This window comes from Meriones unguiculatus, chromosome 2, assembly GCF_030254825.1.
Source record: "Meriones unguiculatus strain TT.TT164.6M chromosome 2, Bangor_MerUng_6.1, whole genome shotgun sequence".
Lineage (NCBI taxonomy): Eukaryota > Metazoa > Chordata > Mammalia > Rodentia > Muridae > Meriones > Meriones unguiculatus.
In genome coordinates this window covers 43,910,580-43,930,861 of record NC_083350.1, presented here as the reverse complement: position 1 = coordinate 43,930,861, position 20,282 = coordinate 43,910,580, and the positions used below count along the sequence as shown (strand labels likewise).

The 20,282-nt window shown below is 39.1% G+C and overlaps 1 protein-coding gene across 2 annotated transcripts; it reads left to right on the top strand.

Moving 5' to 3' along the window:
* Window positions 1-271: 271 nt before the first annotated feature.
* On the top strand, window positions 272-18,645 carry Myot (myotilin). 2 transcript variants are annotated; one of them, XM_021659613.1, is made up of 10 exons: window positions 272-348; window positions 3,123-3,543; window positions 7,385-7,559; window positions 8,376-8,477; window positions 10,986-11,032; window positions 11,565-11,697; window positions 12,582-12,789; window positions 15,884-16,049; window positions 17,707-17,840; window positions 18,018-18,645. In XM_021659613.1, the coding sequence occupies exons 2-10, from the start codon at window positions 3,191-3,193 to the stop codon at window positions 18,188-18,190; spliced, it is 1,491 nt and encodes a 496-aa protein (XP_021515288.1). In that variant the 5' UTR covers window positions 272-348; window positions 3,123-3,190; the 3' UTR covers window positions 18,191-18,645. The 2 variants fall into 2 exon arrangements, with proteins under 2 accessions (XP_021515288.1, XP_021515287.1); XM_021659612.1 differs by having other exon boundaries at window positions 10,983-11,032; window positions 18,018-18,622.
* Window positions 18,646-20,282: the final 1,637 nt, after the last annotated feature.

Below are 20,282 nucleotides of genomic sequence, written 5' to 3'. Positions count from 1 at the left end.
TCCCACTTTCTCCCTTTTTCCAGGTTACCACCCTCAACCTATTTGAGCCTGCTAGCGTATGGTCAAAATTCATGTCTAAAATAAAGAGGCCAGCGAGACAAGCTCATGTAATCCCACTCCTGAAATATCACCAAGACATCTGAGATACTGTGTAGATTGTGGACTCTTACTTTGACAGGCCTGCATAGGTAGATGGACAGGAAGCACATCAGATGTCACTGTTCGGCAGCTGATAAAAGTCAGGGTGTGGTGACACTAGGCTCAGAGCCACATTAGCCTGAGCGAGGAGATGCAGCTCCCTTCTCTTCAGTAGTGGGTTGAGACAAGCTGGCCCTCTCTGAGCTAAGGGTAAGTCCCTTCTTTATTTGTGCTGTGGTTTGAGTTTTTGGTTTTTGGTTTTAGAATAAGAGGACTATGTGCAAAGGTGATATTCGGATTAAAAAGAAAGAAGGAAAGCTGACAGCTCCCATCTTATGATGGTGTCTCACAGTTTTAAAGAGAATGGGGCCTGTTTAGTCCACTGAAACTGGAGGCCTGTGCAGAAGACACAGGCAAAGAATTTGGGGACTTTATTTTAAAGCATTATTTTTCCTTGAAAATGTTCATTTGATCAGATTAAAACTGTGACTCGGGACTGTGACCACAATCCAGTCTTTTGTGAAAGTCTAGAGGGATTTGTAATGGTTAATATTAGTAAATATTAGCTATTAAATTAAAAATTCCTAAAGTGTTATTTTTATAATATGAGATGACAGAATATTTTATTTATAGTCTTTAAAATTGACATGTCATTAGTAGGATAAAGAACACTGTTAGAATCTAAAATAGAGCTGAACTGTAGAATAGTCATGACAGAGTTCTCTGGAGAAACATTACTCCATCAACACTGTGTAAACATCAGTATGAAATGCTGTGGTGACGAGAACAAAGGTTTTGAAACAGTGCGACTTTACCTGAGCTGTAAAAATCCAATATTAAGTAAAGAGACAAATACCAAAATTCTTAAGACAGTTGACATTCTGAAAATGTCTTCAAAAAACCCCAGAAGCTCTTTTTGGAAAATATCTGCAGCCTGTGTCTGCAACTGATCACCTGCTGTTGGGAATGAGTCTAGATAGCTGTCCTGCCCAGTAAGGAAATTAAGAACCAACCTCTAGATTCAGCAAAGAGATCCATCACTATAAAACCAGCTATCTTAAAATAAAGCCTTTTTATCTCAGGAAACAACAGCTTCTATTAAAATGCCCTACCCTCTCAAACTTTCCCTCTGACAATAAAAAGGCCTCAAGTAGTTCATTTTTTACAACTCACTCTGGTTTCAAGCATTTGGGTTCATAAACTCGAAATGAGGAAATAGATAACTTTTCAAGTGTTCTTTCTCAAATAGTGCCTTTTCCTATGCATGTTCCTTGCAGTTTTGTTGTTGCTAATATTAATTTAACTCTAGCCAGCCAGGAAAACCTTAGAATGAATTGCCTTGGTCTAGATGAATCATGAACAATATTTTCCTCCAGGTTGTAATGCAAAAAGTTATATAGCATCCAGTTTCAATGGATAAACAATTTGGTAAACTTTGCAGCTAAACATTTGATTTATCAAGATTTAAGGGTTACTCTGCAATGTGTGAAGCAAAATAATAGTTTTTTAAGCTAACTCAACTGCTATTTTGAATTAAAAAGTGGATTTTACAGTGATTTGCAGGACTAGTTGCTCTGTGCAATGCTCTGGCCTTTATTTAACATAGGGATGGGAAAAATCAGAGGCAAAGATATCCCTTAGGGTGGATTTGAACAGCAACATGAGGAAAAATGGGGCCTGCTGTAGGGAGACAAAAAAGCCACTCGCTCCAGAGAGAGTAATAGAAATAGCACCCATCTTTACTTTATTGACAGGCCAGTTTCATGGTTGTTTTACTTACGTCTATACTTGCTGATTGCCATTTAAAATAATAAAAACTATAATTATTTCAATACTGGCCTAAGATACATATTAAACAAATAAATTAAACTAGATAATCAAGAAACCACTAAGATCAATCACTAGAAAGTGTAATCTAAATATTATAAGAAAAATGACATCGCTTTGCAAATGCAATGTGTAATAAATATTATACACAGGCAGACAAGCAAGCACGCAGTCAGTCCTTGATTACCATCTACCTTGGCAGTATGATCAATACAGAATCAAGGGGAAAAAAAGAGGCAGTGAACTGTAATAGTAAAGAAGAATTCAAAATTGGTCATAATGAATTGGATGTTCATCCTACTTTTTGAAACTGAGAAATGGGAAACAGACATTAAAGTAATGTTAATTGATGTGCCAAATGGGGCATTAATCTACTCTGATGAGAAATGTGAAGAATGTGTCTTGAAGGACTTGACTCAAACACGTTAACCGCTATTGGTTTTAAAGCTTTACATCTCTGAGGTTAAAGAACTTGCAGTGTCTGGATGAAATCTAATCGTGAGGCGATAGAACTATCACATTGATTGGCATCACAAGAATTTCTTAGCAAAAACAGCTCCTTGGAAAAATGTGTGGTTGTATATCTTGAAACCTACACATAAAATGCTTCCATTCAGAGATGAGTCATGTCTACGTGATCTAAGTCAATGGCTCTCAACCTGTGGGTCGCGACCCCTTCTTGGGGGTTGAATGGCTCTTTCCCAGGGGTCACCTGAGACCATTAGAAAACACAGATATTTATATTATGATTCATAAAAGAAGCAAAATTACAGCTATGAAGTAGCAACGAAAATAGTTTTATGGTTGGAGGTCACCACAACCTGAGGCACTGTATTAAAGGGTCACAGCATTGGAAAGGCTGAGAACCAGTGTTCTAAGGGAAGTCACCTGGTCAAAGGCAGAGGTAAAGAGAAACGATAGAAGCCAGGAAAAATACCTTGAAGCGATCCTAAGGGCACAGGAGGTTTTGTTGACAATGTCAAATAAACAATACGGTTTAGACGAAACCTGTAACTTAATTATCACCCGCCTCCTTTCAGAAACAGTATTCTTCAAGAAAAACACACCAACGCCAGGAGTACAGTGTTCTCCTTATCTTGGCCAGGAGGGCCAGACTAAGGCTGTTTGTGACTTGCTGCAACCTTCTGTAATTCTAGGCTTGCAACCCCACGGTCAGGACTCTACCCTTCCGGGAGCAAATCCATCTTCCACATACCAGCTAAGCATGTTTAACTACGAACGCCCAAAACACTTCATTCAGTCCCAAAATCCATGCGGCTCCAGACTGCAGCCTCCAGGACCCGAAGCCTCCAGCTTCCCTAGCCAGACCAAACAGTCTTCCATCGTCATCCAGCCTCGCCAGTGCACGGAGCAGAGGTTTTCTGCCTCCTCCACAGTGAGCTCTCACATCACCGTGTCTTCCTCTGCTTACCCTGCTTCCCAGCAGTTTGCTGGCCCCAACCCAGGCCAAAAGGTTTCTGCTGCCTATAACCAGTCCCCAGCCAGCTTCCTCAGCTCTATATTACCGTCTCAACCTGATTACAGTAACAGTAAAATCCCGTCCGCCGTGGACTCCAAGTAAGTCAATCTGTGTATGCTGCATGTGCCGTGTGCTTTATCTGAGGGTGGGCTGCTCTTACCCTTTAGAATGTAAAACGGTAGAACGAGCTTCAGTCTCGTTGAGCCAGGATACCGACAGTAAGAACTCATCTCACGCGTTCCCCAGTGTCCAGGCTGAGTGCAACTCAAATTACCCATTATTCCCTCACAGTTGTGTCCCTATTATTTTCCGTCTTCAGAAAAAACGAAAAATGGACTTCTAACATACCAGGGAACTGTGAACTTTCTGCTTAGCTCGAAGCTAAGTTCCTTTTACTGCAAATTTAATTCCTCTAAGGTCTGGCTTGGCTGGGATGCAGAGCACCTGTCCGCTCCTCGGTGGATAGGATTTCCTCCCTCATAAGCAAAGGCTATTAAGTTTCTTCTCGGTCATAGTCTTTTCTTCCTACCCGTTTCTCCCTCTAATCCTGACTATCCTCTTGGCTAATACAATTTAAAACTAACACTTTTTATAAGTCTGGAACTAAGATGGTTGGTCACTTGTGTAAACCGTCCTTACTAGGATCAGATGGGAGGCTGAGACAGATGAAGTCTCGTGGCTTTAAGGTTTATTTGGGTAAGTGAAGCCATAACTTGTTGAACTTTGTTGGATGATCTAAGCCAGGAACAAATACCTACAGCCTGAAGCAAGCGTGAGCTGTATTTCCACAGCAGGAGACTGTCCTGGAAGAAGCTGGCCTAGGAAGAACGCCATGTGGAGCTGAGTTTTTTTTAAATCATGAACTGAATACTTTGCACTTATTTAAATTTAGGGCTATCGGTTTTCATAGTTCTTGGCTGGTGAGACTGTCAGAGATTAAATCAGAGGCATCTCAAGCATTGTCCGGTGGACCACGTCTTCTCGGAGTCCTACTGGAACTCTTGCTGATTCTTCTGTCTTCTCTAGAGATGTGTTTGATGTTGAGCAGACTATAGAGCAGTGCGCTGAGTACAACATTAGCCTATAGATAATATACAATATTAGGCTATAGATAAGAACAGGGATCAAGTTCTGATACACATTCAGTCTACTTACATAAATGATGGGAGCGTTCAGCAAATAAGATGGTTAAGCTAGTTTTTTTCTGAAAATTACAGTTTTGGTTGAAATTCCAGAAAAGCAGCTGAACTGACCACAGCAACCCAACTTGTAGTGGAACCTATTCCCTACTTTGAAAAATAAAAACCAGGACGCTCAAAAACATGTTGAAATTCTATAGATGTTAAACTGAATTATATATAATGGCTGATGGTCAATGGTTCCTGACTCAGAATTTAACATTCCCATAGTTTTGACTTAATATTTCAAATGAACACCTTCCTCCCCTACTCCACACAAATTCCAGTTATATTCATTGCATACTTTGTAGCCATTTCTTGTTCACAATTATTAATATGATATTTCATGTAGCTTCTTAGTACCTCCCAGTTTCTTATGTCAGGACTTTAAATATGTAATCTACTCTGACTATAATTTTTCCCTAGTAAAGTCTTTCAATTTTATTTTAATTTTGCTTGGAAAAAAGTTATCAAACAAATATTCACAGTGCCTCAACCACATACCTAGCTTTGTGCAAAAAACTAAGAAGAGGAGAGGCAAAAATAGAGACTAAGAAAGCAGTCCTGGGAAGTCTACAAACCAGAGATCAAAGGTCCAGCTTTAGCTGTTCCATTTTCAGCAACTGTTGATAACTCTTCTAATCTTGCCGTTGCTACTTGATACCCATTCTGTCCAGCTGTGCTGTGTAGAAAGTCCTGGCCCTTTGAACATTTGTGCACAATTCTCATTGTTATGATGAGCTCAAGATTGCTCTGTCTTCTAAAATAATACCTTGGCTTCTGACCTAAAGACACTTGAAAGTCATATTTTGCTTCTCGGTGGTAGTTAGTTCTTAGGCAAAGTTTTAGCAGATGATCAAACTACACAGTGGAAAGTGAAGGGAATTCTTTAATTCTGATTATTCCTTCCAAAGACCTTGCTGTGAGGCATTCAGCAAATAGCCTTTTTGGTAAACCACTTTTCTGAGCTTTAGCATATTTAGTGATCAGGATTGTCAGTGATTAAAGAAAAGGGCCTATAAAGCAGTGTGAAAGCACAGCACTAGTTTATAAGAACAGGTTTGAGGTCTAGCACATGTGCCATCTGATGTGCAGCCTGTAAGAATGTGTAGTGAACCAACTAACTGAGGCTTTCTTGTGGCTCTCACACTTGCTGTCATTAACAATGTATCAGGCTTTCTGGGAAATATAATGATGAGAACAGAAATGGCTAATTCTAGTTCACTTAACCAATCGGACGGGACTCTAGAATTAAAAGTCATTATAGGCAATTACCATTGCATGCACTGCAGGAATATTAAAAGGCAAAGGAAATACTGTCACTTTCACCCAGGAATTTAATTGAGGAATGGAACTCACTATTTAGTTATATATTTGATTGATTTGACTATTTACTTTTTTTTAACAAATCAGACTTTAATTGAGAATTGATATAGACAACTGGAAAATCCAGATACCTAAATGTAAAGGGATAATTGGTATCATCAGTTTCTAAGACAGTATATCTTGACTACAAAAAAAAAATCCATTCACTCAGCTGACAGGATCCCCCATACCTGTGCTTTATGTTGTTGGACACAAAGTGTCATGGTGATGAGTAACAGCACCTATTATTCATCAGTCTGTTTACATTAGAGCCTGGGATTATCACCAGGTCCCCCAGGCCACAATGTGGAGGCTCTGGTTCCACTCAATCTTCATTTCCTCTGAAACCACTAGTCCTTTCATGAATCTTAATTTCATTTGGATCTGGATGACTAGGGAACATTTATTATGATCAATACAAAGTATTCATTAGATAGAGCAGGGGCCAGTTTTCCCCTATTAACTAGAATGGTGCAAATTTTCCCAGGTAGGTTCTAAATCAGCAAACTAAGTTAAAACAATATAAAATATTAGGAAACGTTTGAGCCACATAAACAGCTAGAAATATGGGATCCCTTAATTGCTGCCCCTGCTCTTTACCAATGTCAATATGGAAACTTGGAGAAGCAGAAATTATATAAGAATCTGAACTCTTCAAATCATTTTTGGATTGGTGGTATTTTTTCCAAATTCTTTTTCATACTCTATCTTTCTCTAATTATCCCTTTCTTTTCTACTCCACAAAAAAAAAAGCAACTAAGCAATACTGAAGAAATCATCATTACATTAAAGGTTATTTGTATGTAGTGGCTTGGATCATTTTGAGTATAAAATTAACTGGAACTGGGTATTAATAAGAAAGCCAGAGATCCCATTGAGGGACAGTAAAATATTCACAAAACACAGGTGGTGTGCTAGTCAATTCGTCTCTAAAAAAAGAAGCTATGATTGGTGGCATTTGTCAATTTCTCTAGCATAAAGACTTTCACACCATCACACCTAGCCCGGGATCACAGGTTGCTAGAAAGAGAATGTTTTAAAGTTAGCTCTCTCTTCTGCCCAGAAGAGGCAGCTGTAGCACCTACTGCCTGATATCCACTTCACCACACAAGAAATTCAACACGAAGGTTAAAAGAACTCAAAAGTGCCCTTTAACCATCTCATTTTTTAGGCAAGTTTTTCTAGATATCCTTCTTGTGTCTAAATTCTTCCTCCCACTATGTAGGTCTCTCCTGCCAAGAAAGAAGCTAAGGTGGTAGCCATTTTTATATCCTTCTTGACTGTTATCAGGATCATTGCTGTTCTCAACAACACTAGAAATTCTAAGCAGTAGATTCAATGTATCTAAAGATGGCTTACAGAAATGACATAAATTCTATCATTTTCTTTTTTAAAGCTATCAACAACCCTCAGTTAGCCAACCTGTGAATGCCATGCCATCCCAAACTACAAATGCTAAGCCTACTCCAAGGACTCCTGACCATGAAATCCAAGGATCAAAAGAAGCATTGATTCAAGATTTGGAGAGAAAGCTGAAATGCAAGGACACCCTTCTTCATAATGGAAATCAAGTGGGCAAACTATCCGTTTCTTACAAATGTCCAATTAAACTGAAAACCTGATTCCAATAAGAAAGTTCTAAGGCTGAGGATATAGCTCAGTGGTAGAGCACTTATCTAATGTAAGATTGATAAGATTGATATCCAGCACAACTAAACATACAAAAAAAAAACTTTAATTCTGTCTCTCATAGATCTATGCCCATAAAAAGAGCAAGAAATAGGATTTGCTTTTTATTTTTAAAGGAACATTTGCTTGCAATTCTTTATTACTCTTTTGGTTTTCAGTAGTAAATGGATGAAACAAAAACAAAACAAGAACAAAAATCACCCTAGATAATACAATGAAAATTTTGTCTTACACATAATTCTCTCAAAAACTCAAGAGGCTGGAACATTTCTGTTATTCTTGAAGTTGAAAGAGTGAAGGCAGGAGGATCAGGAGTTGGAAGTCAGCTTTCACTACATAGTGAGTTCAAAGCAAGCGTGTGCTCCATGAAATCTTGTCTCAATAAATTAATGGATAGATAGATTGATAGATAGATAGATAGATAACACTACCTTTACATAAAATGTCTGCTTACAAAGCAACTAATAGAAAATACTATCAAATCAATTTTTTTGCACCTGGTGTACATTTTTATGGACAAATAAAAACAGCTGTAATTATTATATAAGCTCTTCAGATACAATTGAATTAGTCACTTGTTTTTGAAGACAAGGCTCTTTAGGAATTGTGGAAGGTATGGTTCAAAACTTAGGGCTACAGTTTAGAGTAGTAGTTTTTAGAGGTGTGCCTATTCAAACGCCCCTGTCACTGTCCTCTAGAGACTGACCTATGAGGAGAAGATGGCTCGAAGGTTGTTAGGACCGCAGAATGCTGCTGCTGTGTTTCAGGCTCAAAACAGTGATGTTCAAGATTCTCCACAGGTAATTTAAAATGATTGATATGTAACTGTGGTCTTTGCTGTTTGTTTGTTTGTTTGTTTGTTTGTTGTGAGACAGGAACGTCAGCCCTAAAGCTGGGCTTAATTGTTCCCCCTTTCTCAGCCTGCTGAGGATCTGGGACAGAGGGGCACACAACTGTGGCCCTCTTGGGCACTTTTTTATTATTATTATTAAGCTGTTTGATATTTTAAACTGTATTTGTGACATATCTACTTTCTTTTGCGATGCTTCTGAGTTTAAACACACCTTTTACTGAACAAACTAATGAAATTATTCTATTGGGTAATATCTCTAAGATTAATGAAAGCTCGTTTTCCTCCCCCCTCCCCCCAAAAAAAAGCACTAGCTTCAGAATACAGGGAAAACACACAGACTTGTACTTGACCAAATAATTATAACAGGTAACTTAAAGACACATGTCCAGTGAGAAAGGCAAACTGAAGGGCAGTTACACTTTCTGTCTCCCTCTGTAAACCACCCTCTTAAATAGTCTACAAGGACATGAGCAACAGAGATGACGCTGGGATCTGTGTGACTCTAACCAAGCAAGCGAAAGACCTGTTTGAAAAAAAAACTTCAAGTCTCTGAAGAAAGAAAGTGAAGAAGATCTCAGAAGATGGAAAGATCTCCCGTGCTCGTGGATCAGTAGGATTAACATAGTAAAAATGGCCATTCTGCCGAAAGCAATCTACAGATTCAATGCAATTCCCATCAAAATACCAACACAATTCTTTTCAGACCTTGAAAAACAAATTCTCAACTTCATATGGAAAAACGAAAAATCCAGAATTTCCAAAATGATCCTGTACAACAACAGTTCATCTGGAAATATCTCCATCCCTGATCTCAAGCTGTACTGCAGAGCAATAGTAATAAAAACTGCATGGTATTAGCATAGAAACAGAAAGGTAGATCAATGGAACTGAATAGAAGACCCACACACCTATGGATACTTGATTTTTGACAAAGAAGCCAAAACCATTCAATGGAAAAAAAGACAGCATCTTACAAATGGTGCTGGTCCAACTGGATGTCAACATGCAGAAAAAAAAAAAAAAAGAAAAGAAAATAGAAAATAAACTTGAAATAAGCACAAAATGTATTTGTTTTTGTTAAGGGCAACTAGACCAACTAGAAAGGATGGAGCAGACTCTAATGGGAGTAAGAACTAGATCTTAGACACTGACCAGTTCATTCATTCATTCATCCACCATTCAACAAATTTACATGGAGCATCTTCTATGTTGAACTCTGGTCATGAACTCAGTTACAGCCAGAATAAGACAACTCTATCTTTACTGGTTGAAATTATTCAAAAAGTTACTTAATGCTTATGAGAGTGTTTAAAAGGAAGGTGGTAATGCCAGGACAAGAAGATGGCAGCAGAAACACAACGAAGCCAGAAAGGTTAAATCTTACTGTTTATACTCTCAAACAGTAATCCTAAGTAATAAGAAATGTTGTTCAATCACAGTGGAACTACAAACAAAAAACACCTCTGCTATTTCTGAACATATGTTAAAACTAAGTTTGTTTTAGAAAATACTTATTTTGAAGATTTTGTGTTTTCTTATTAGGTTTGATATTTTTGCTAAAAAAAAAATAATAGGCTGTTTGCTGAATTGATATGTTGTTTTGACATTTCATTTAAGGAATCTTAAGACTAGCCCAAAATGTTTACTGTGTTTAAAAATCCAAAATGCATTGGTTAAGGAGATTCATCCCCAAAATGTCTTGAACTCGGGTTTTCTGTGGCCCTGTACAGATATTCAAAGGTATTTGGGCTGAGACTATATTTTCTCCTTTCAGTCTCTCACTGTGCCAAGCACAGCAACATTTAGACAAGCAAACAGTAAATATATAATTGATTAATCCAGTTATAATGTTCAATTCCTAACATTGTTTACAAATAGAAATAATTTTCTGGCACTCAATATGAATCATAAAAGGTAAATATCCTTTAATTAAGCAGGAACTAATCATGTTTCAAATTGTTTTTAGAGTTTTATCTGTATTTCCCATGGTGTCCAATGGGACTTTATACCATGAGCTAAAAGGAGAAGTATTTTCCAGTCTAATATGTGTTTACTGTTATTGGTGGAACTTGTCAGCAGTATCTTGATACCCGCTGCCTACTGCCAGCACGAGTGACCTCATGCCTATTCCTGCTTTGCTAAAGGACAACGTGTACTGTGTGTCCTCGTGTCAAACACATCAAAGGGACACATCATCCTTTATCATAAAACAGTCTTCTGAAGAGTGAGCTACCCTGCCATTTGGGTCCAGCTGATTTTCATAAATCACACTCATGAGACCGTCTTATTAACTCCGTGGGGTTCTTATTAAAGAAATAGGCAGTTAGTATCCTACATACAGAAACAGCCACAGCCCAACTAGAAACATTCCTCTCAGCTACCATTCCTCACTTCTGCTTCATTTGAAAGGACCGATTGCATGTTAACCTTCTCATTTTGTTTTCATCTCAAGCAGCATAACCCGGAACATTCACGGCTCCAAGTTCCCACATCACAAGTAAGGTAATTTTTTTGTTTAATTTGTAAAGAGAGATATATTTTGGAATCTAAAATGTTTTGCACTAAAAATATAACACATATATACAACCCTCCAGTTTATTATGCTCTTTCAAAACACAGAGTGCATTTTCTAATATCAAAGATGATGATGAAAAAATTGTCAAATTTCAGAGCTACCTCAAAAGGAGTTTAAAAAAAATTTTAGTCATATACTCAGTACCACATTTCCATGTTAAATAACTCTGTCAAAACACGGAAAACCCAGTATTGACTATGAGGCACACATTGCTCAATATAAGGAACAATTTAAAAAGGAGAAGGTTGTTCAGTTTATACCAGATGTTTCTAAACTGATAAATTTCTGCCAGTAATCAAGTAAGCCACTGAATACATCACCCCTAATGCCTTTCTCCATTGTCACCATGTCATCAGACCAAACCAGAGTCTCTGGGCTTTGTAACCTGATGGCTACCCTGTCTTGTGTGGACAGAAAAGGAAGAATGTCTCTGCACAATCCTTATTTAATGTTTTTTAGAAGTAGATCATCCTCCAGAGCAGAGGCCAACGATCAGGATGCCATCCAGGAGAAGTTTTACCCGCCCCGCTTCATTCAAGTGCCAGAAAACATGTCTATCGAAGAGGGAAGGTTCTGCAGAATGGACTTCAAAGTAAGAGATTTTAAATGCTAAGGACATATCAGCAATGGGGTACTAAGTTTGGGGAAAATGTCCCTTTCCCCAAAGTTTTACAGATTGCCACACAGCTTGAAAAATCACTATGTACAATGAAAAGAAACACAAATTCTGAAGCTGAGTTGGCACACATTTGAACCCTGGCTGCGCCACCTTCCAAACCTGTGTAAACTTTGACAAGGTATCTAACCTATGCTTCACCACCCCATCTGTGAAATGGGAATGACAAATAGTAGTCACGCCATAAAATTAGGAAGGTTACCTGAGTAAACAGATATACTGGACACAGACACACACACGAGATAGGTGTCTCAAGTAGACTTGCACCCCTTACAGAAGAGACCGTCACGTTTTTATTATCCTAAAGCTGAAAACTCTTCCTCCTGAAGTAATTTTCCAGATTCCTCATTAGTGAGAGTTGCTATTAGGGTTGAATGTCTTCACATGAAAACATTTAAAGAACTAGCACTTATGTGAAAAATTGTAGCTCAAGAGTTCTGTTTTTTAAAACTATTTGTTAACTTGAAAGCCCCACATACCTGCCTGTAGGACTTTGTTTGGTTTCACTCTTAGCTACACTGGCTAGTCATCACTTCCATATTCTTTGTGGAACATAGACTATAAATTAATGTTCTAGATAAAGGAACCAAAAGAGGTACTAAAGAGCCTGAGGGCTGTATTTGAAAGAATTAGATGTAGTCTAAAAATAATACATTAATTTAAAGTCTATAATTTCACAATAAAAATTGACAATAAATACATTGGCAAATGCTTTGTAAATGCTTTGCATTCTCAACTGCAAATCCAGACTATGAAGCTGTGAAAATCATAAATAGAAAAGTGCTGTGTTTTGTTTCTAGGTGAGTGGGCTGCCAGCCCCTGATGTGTCATGGTATCTAGATGGGAGACCGGTGCAGTCAGATGAACTGCACAAAATGATAGTGTCTGAGAAGGGTTTTCACTCCCTCATCTTTGAAGTGGTCAGAGCATCAGATGCAGGTTCATATGCATGCGTGGCCAGGAACAGAGCTGGAGAAGCCACCTTCACAGTGAAACTGGATGTCCTGGGTAAGCCTCCAAAGAGATCCTTCAAAGGCTACACGGCTGAAAAAGAAAGAGTCTTATAAAAGAAAAGATTTTAAACGGGAAACCTGGAGGACTTCATGCTTAAGGTTAACACCTATAGAATCTAGTGTGATGGCTGTTCATGCCTTCAACAACAAAAAGACATTTAGGGAAAACAGTAAAATTCGAATGACGGCTTTACCTCTGGTTCTTTCCTGGAAAGGTAATAAGGCAGTGCTACAATCTTATATGGATTCAATCATTGGGAAGGGGTGAATAAGGGGTTTGCTTTACATATCCCAAGTCACAGTCCATTGAAGGTAGCCAAGTCACCTGGAGGTAAGAACAGAAGCAGAATCCATGGAGGAAGCTGCTTCCTGGCTTGCTTCCTAGGGCTTGCTCATCCTGCTTCCTCTCTTTTAATTTGAGTTAAGATATAATTACATTATTTCCCCCTTCCCTTTCCTTCCTCCAGCCCCTCTCATACCCTCTCCTTCCAGTCCTTCCTATGCCACTCCCTTTGATCCTCTCAAATGTATGGCTTCTTTCTACGTTTATCATAGATAGACAGACAGATGGGTACTCCGCTGAATCTGTTTAGCGTTGCTTCTTGGGTAAGATTTCAGAGCTGACCATTGGTATTTTATAACTAATTAGGGATCTCATCCCTTGAGATGACCAGGTCTCCCCCTCTGTTACCTGTAGCTCTTTGTCAAAGAATGGAGCTCTGTGAGGTTTCTCTCTTTTTGTGTTAGCACATTTCCTGGTACCCTCCTTGCTCAGGTCTTGTTTAGGCAGGAATAATGTTAAGGTGTCATGGGTGAAGGTTCCCTATATTTCTAGTCCGTGCTGTGAGGCACCATCTCACAGCAGACTTCCTCTTCCTAAGGGTCTTACAATCTCTCTGCCCCATTTTTAAAAATGTTTCCTGAGCTTTTGGTGCAGGAGCTGTGCTATAGATCGATCTATCGAGGCTGCATACCTCACAGTCAGTTTTTCTCTGTACTTGACTAGGTGTGTGCTTTAGTTATGATCTCACCCTACTGCAAAGAGAAGTGTCTTTGATGAGGGATGAGAGCTACACTTACCTATGGGTGTAAAGATAAGTATTTAGAACACAGTAAGGAATTGTGCTGGTCTAATAAAGTGAGAGCAGTAAGTTCTCATTTTAAGCCTCCATGAATGCACTAGTCCCAGGAAGCTGGCTAGGTTTCCAGTACCAGGTGGGGTTCTCTTCCCATTGAGTCGGCCTTAAGTCCAGAGAGCTGTTGGTCACTGCCAACATCTGACTGCACCTTTCGGTATATCTTGCAGTCCTAGTCATTGTTCACCATAGCCAGGTAGAACTATCGAGTATTTCACCCTTTTGTCAGTATGTGTATTTCCCTTTGGTATTATGAAAGCTAGTCCTTGAAAGGAGACTTTCAATCACTTCAATCCAGTTATGTCCCCTCTCTAGGCCTTCCTCAGCCCCTCCCATAGTCTTTCCTTTTTTTCTTTCTTAGTTTCTGCAGTTGCTCCAAGTTATACTCACATCTTAAAATTTAGATCTAGGAATCACATATGAGAAAGAACATACTAATTTTGTTTTTCTTTCTGGGTCTGGGTTACCCCAAACAATAAATGTTTTAATTCCATCCATTTTCTTGCAATGTCATTATTATTTTTCCTTTAACTGAATGTGTATGTACACACTTCACTCTCATTGTCCGTTTGTCCGCTGAAGGGCATTTAGACTGTTTTCATTTCCTAGCTATTGTGAATAGAGCAGGAGTGAACATGGCTGAGGAAGAATCACTAGGGAAAATATGATATGATTTTAGAGGGAGCAAATAAGACAGTATAAGCGTTTGTTGATATAGCTCAAAGCAGAAACTTTAGTCTAATAATTTATCTTCTCTATAGTCAGCAGTGTGGCCTTTCTGAATCATACTGATGTGAATTGTCACAGGCTCTCATAATGTAAATTCCTACTTGAAAAAAAAAATGGAGAGCAGGTGTTAATTTTTAGGAAAGTGGCATCCAATTATAATTGTCCCCTACAAACAAAATCCCTATTTATTTGAGAAAATAGAGTCTGACAAACTCTCACCTCACACTATGGCATCATAGCTCTATGAAAACTCATGTGCAAGTAATTTAAATACGTCATACTTAATGCATTAAACTATGGTCTCACAAAAAATATTTAATGAATTACTGTTTGTTATGTAAAAGTCTGGTTGGGTTAAAGGATGGACGGTGTTCTTAAGCTTAGTCTCAACAAAAGATCTTTAAGATCATAGTAGAGACGTAGGGACCTCAAACAGAGCATCAAGAAGTGAGCTGGGGATAAAACATATATGTGCATGCACGCCCTGCACACACGCTTTTCATGCTATTAAGCTTTGAGTAAATCGTATTTGTGCCAGTGGGTTCATAATGAATGTCTTATTCCAGCTGAGAGACTCCTTGGCTAGAATCCATCCAGCCTCTTCATGTCTCCTTTAGAAGAGCCAATTTCAGTGTTCAGTCACCATTTCCCGTTTCCTCGTGCTGTAGGTGGTTGTGATAATTACTGACATCTGCATATTATTACAAAGCATCTGTTCTTTCATATTCTGACAGATCTGTCACTACAACCTGGAGTTTGATTTTGGTGGTTTTGGAGAGTGTAGTTAGCAATAGATAAAACTGAGGCCCAGAGAAAGTAAATAAAATTTTCCAATTTTACATGGCCCATGGAGATCTCATTCTTTAGGGTCAAGCCCACAGCCCTGCACGAGCAGGACAAATGCTCCACTGCTAAGTTGCATTCCCCCAATAGGGATCTGAATCACACCTCTCTGCCATTCTTCCCATCATGCATGCTGCTTCCGTGTAGATGAAATGACTTATCTTTTAAATGAAACATAGTTATAACATCAATAGCTCATTATATTCCATTTTAAGAACTCTGAATATAGTAAGATAATAATGTATACAGTATTTTATCTAACAGGAAAAAAGCTTCCAATCCTGATGTTGCTTTTTAAAGCCTTAACGTTAACATACAAATTTCATAATGTTATATAATTTGGCTTAATGTGATCTTTATTGATTTCTAACATATATTCAGCAAAAGAACATAAAAGAGCACCAATGTTTATCTACAAGCCACAGAGTAAAAAAGTCTTTGAAGGAGATTCAGTGAAGCTAGAATGCCAGATCTCAGCTATTCCTCCACCAAAGCTTTTCTGGAAAAGAAACAATGAAATGGTCCAATTCAACACTGATCGGATAAGGTGAGATGAGACTTTTTTATTTGTTTGTTTTTCTTTTTTTGGTTTTTTGTTTGTTTGTTTTAGGTATAGAACAGTTCATTCATTTATATAAACAGTAATCACTTGGTTACTTACAACTAGACATTATAATAATTGAAGAATTCAAAAACACTAACATTAATGTTTTGAGTGCTAATAAGTATTGATCAGATAAATGCCAAACACTAAAGCATGCTGGGTTTTAAAATACAATTACATTTATTTTGAAACAATTCTATAAATTTAAAAATGTATATGCACATTGTTTAACAATCGCTATATAAAAAGAATGAGATTTTCTACATGTGTACATATTCTACTAAAGCAACATTTATTTGATTTTGGAGTACATTTGTCTTTTTCCCTTTTTTCTTTTTTTTAATTTATTATTATTATTACAATTTATTCACTTTATATCCCAGCTGACGCCCCCTCCCTCATCTCCTCTCATCCCCACCCTCCCTCACTCCCCCCATGTCCCTCCCCTAGTCCACTGAGAGGGGAGGCCCTCCTCCCCTACAATCTGACCCTAGCATGACCCTCATCAGGACTGCCTGGATCCTCTTTCTCTGTGGCCTACTTAGGCTACCTCACTAGCAGGAGGTGATCAAAGAGCCATCCACTGAGTCCATGTCAGAGACTGCTCCTGCTCCCCTTACTAGGAAGCCCATATGGAGATTGAGCTGCCTATGGGCTACATCTGAGCTGGGGGTCTAGATCCTTTTCATGCATGGTCCTTGGGTGATTCATCAGTCTCTGCAGGAACCCCTGAGCCCATATTTTTTGGTTCTGTTGGTCTCTTTCTGGAGCTCCCACCCTCTCCAGGTCTTTCTATCTCCCTCTTCTTCCATAAGATTCCCTGCACTCTGCCCAAAGCTTGGCTATGAGTATCAGCATCTGTTTCAATATGCTGATGAGCAGAGTCTTTCAGAGGCCCTCTATGGAAGACTCCTGTCCTGTTTCCTGTCTTCTCCTACTTCCTATGTCTATGTTTGTTTGTTTTTCATCACAGGGTTTTTCTGGGCTGCCTTGCCTGTCTTAGACCCACTTTTGTAGTCTAGGCTGACCTCAAAGATCTACCTGCTTCTGCCTCCCCTGACTGCTTGGATTAAAGGCATGGGCCCCCATGCCCAGCTGAGATGATATCTTCTTAACTGGTGTGTACATTGGTTGGATGAATCTAGTTATACATTTTACACACATTATAAATACATACAAAATTATCATCTTGGGTTGTCTGTTCTTATAAATACATATTTAAGTCAGATTCAAGTAATCCTGAAAATAAGACATAATAGTCTAAAATTCATCTTTTGTTGACAATGAAGAACCACGGCTACAAAAAATAAATGACATAAAAAGATTAAAAAGGAACTTCTGGGGACAGCAGCAGGAGAAAGGTTGTATGAGTCTCCTAGAGATCCAGCCTTGGATCTTGTGCATGCTAGAGAAATCCTCTACTAGGTTAAACCTCCACTCATAGGTGGGGTATCTAACTTAAAAAAAAAATCAGTAACTACTTGACATTGATTAGACACAGTCTTGGAATTTTTAACAGCCTTTTCTTATCAGTTAGATTCTATAAGGCAGCCATACCACTTAATTCCTGTACCTTCGTTTTTTGTCTGTTGCTTTCCAGCTTATATCAAGATAATGCCGGAAGAGTAACTCTGCTGATAAAAGATGTAAACAAGAAGGACGCTGGGTGGTATACAGTGTCAGCAGTCAATGAGGCTGGCGTGGCCGCATGTAACACGAGATTAGATGTCACAGGTATGTCACAGAGCAGCCCAGTTTAACTAGGGAGCTGAGAAACAGGAGACTCAAACCTTGGGTGGCCTGTGGGGAACTCTTCTCTATAATCATTCCTCCACCATATCTGTCAGGGGCTACAAAGGTCAGCTGGTATATTTTAAACCACTTTTCTGAATTAATTTCTATTCATTTCAGCCCGTCCAAACCAAACGCTCCCAGCTCCCAAGCAGCTGCGTGTTCGACCAACTTTCAGCAAATATTTAGCACTAAATGGGAAAGGTTTGGATGTGAAGCAAGCTTTTAACCCTGAAGGAGAGTTTCAGCGCCTGGCAGCTCAGTCTGGACTCTATGAAAGTGAAGAACTTTGATCATTTTGCCCACTGTGGAAAGCACAACTTCACTACTACCAAGATATCTGATGACATTGTGAGAAAAAAAAAATCCATGGCTGTATTAACAGATTGTGGCTTTACTTAGGTCCTATAACTAACGCACACGTAGAAAGATATTTATCCTCCGACTCCGGCGCAGCCTGTCTCCTCCTCTGACCTGTGAAGCAGAGTGAAACTGAGCGTATGGGTTTGCATTATAAGAGACTGTCCCAAGATCCAGTGTCTAAACGTTAAGCCATGCACATTTATACAACCACCAGTTGTGAACCAGAAACATTTTAAATACCGCTAATGCTTGCAGTAATGTTTGTGGGTGCTGCCTAATGTGCAAAATGCCTACCTGTTTTCTCTCATAGGAATACTAACAAGGTATGAGTTATCTATCTGAGTGTTCCACAAGTTCATGTCAAAGGGAGAATAAAATTCGAATAGTTAAACAGGCTTGTCTCATCTTCACAAGAGTCTAGAACATTCTTCCCAGTCAAACTTGTGGTTTTCAAGTGTGAAACACCACTCAGAAAAACCTGTGGATAACAAATTTCAAGACACGGGAGGATTGTTCCTGAGAAGGGCATGAAGCTCACAGCTCAGGCAACTCCTTCTGAAAATGACTTAGACTTCAAAGGCCACCACAGTGACATCAGCTATAGCCCCCAATTTGTGATTTATGTTGCCCAGAAAGAACTAATTCAGTGGAACAAGCACCATCTCTAAAGACCCATCTCTAAGCTTTGTGTACCTAACAGAAATTTCAAGACTGTTGGGATGTTTTGCCTCTCATGTCTCCCAAATGAAATAACTTGCTGTGGTAGACAGTCCAATTTTGTGACACCCCCCCCCCCCCCGAGTGTGCTAGCACAGGACGATACAAATCCTTTCACAAAACTATCTTAAGCTACAACAATGGCCTTTTCTTTGTCGTGGGTCACCAGTCCACTGGCTGTGGGCTTTGCACAGTCTCTTCTATTCCTTTGATGAAAGATAGTTTTTGACCTTTGCTAGCATGTGGCCTACTTTTGCTTTACATCTGCACATAAACAGCATTTCTCCACACCGCTCTCCACTTCTTTCAGAGCGGTCACAAAAGAGGCTTTGTGCTTGCTTTCAGAACAGCTCAGCGGCGTTCTTTGTAGGCTAACCTAGAGAACTTTGGACAGAATTCCACTTTAGTTTCCTTTTTTATAGCCTTAAGAATCCCTCCTGTCCTCCATCCTGGTGGGTTTGGGCTTCTTTAATTCACAACCATTATTATTATTATTATTATTATTATTATTATTATTATTATTATTATTATTTTGGCCTGTTCTACAGTGTATTTGCAAAGCTTCTGGGCGAGATATTGGTCTGGGCCCCTAAGAGCCACTGTCAACTACTGCAATGGCCTCTGCTCATATAACCACTTCCAATTTTTAGTGTATTTATAGATGGGGGCACAGGCATGGACAACTTAACAGGAGCTGGTTCTCTCTTCCTCCCATGTAAGTTCCAGAGATGTAACTCAGGTTATCAGGTTTAGTGGCAAGCGTCCTAACCTGCTGAGCTATCTTGATGTCCCAGCAACAACTCCTAAAAAATCAACCAGTTGTTGCAAGCAACAGGGACAGCAAGCCCTCACAGCAATGCATGTGGGCTGTGACTTTCAGTAAATTATTTAACCTCTTAGCACTTTGGTCTCCTCAGGCTCTGGCTGAAAATGAAATTAAACATACACTAAATGTTAACAGTACTCGAGAAAGAGAAGACAGTTAAAATTAATTCTTAGGACTTTAGAAGCCCAAAGTTAGAAGCTGATGTCCAGATGAAGGGGCAAACCACCCTTGTGTGACTCCTGCATTCCCCCAGCATTCATTTAGGTCATGAGTCTGCCAGGAAAAGGAATCAGCTAGAATGTGTTTCCTAAACGAACTGGAGAGTTTACTTGGGCATCTCCAAGCTTCACCAGGCCCTTCCCTTCCTTGGTAATAGAGACCCTTTTTTTTTCTGTTCTTACCCTCATCTGCTTCATAAGATCTGTTTGCAGAAGATTCTGAAATGCACTCATAAAGTGTGACCTTAGCTGAGGGCATTT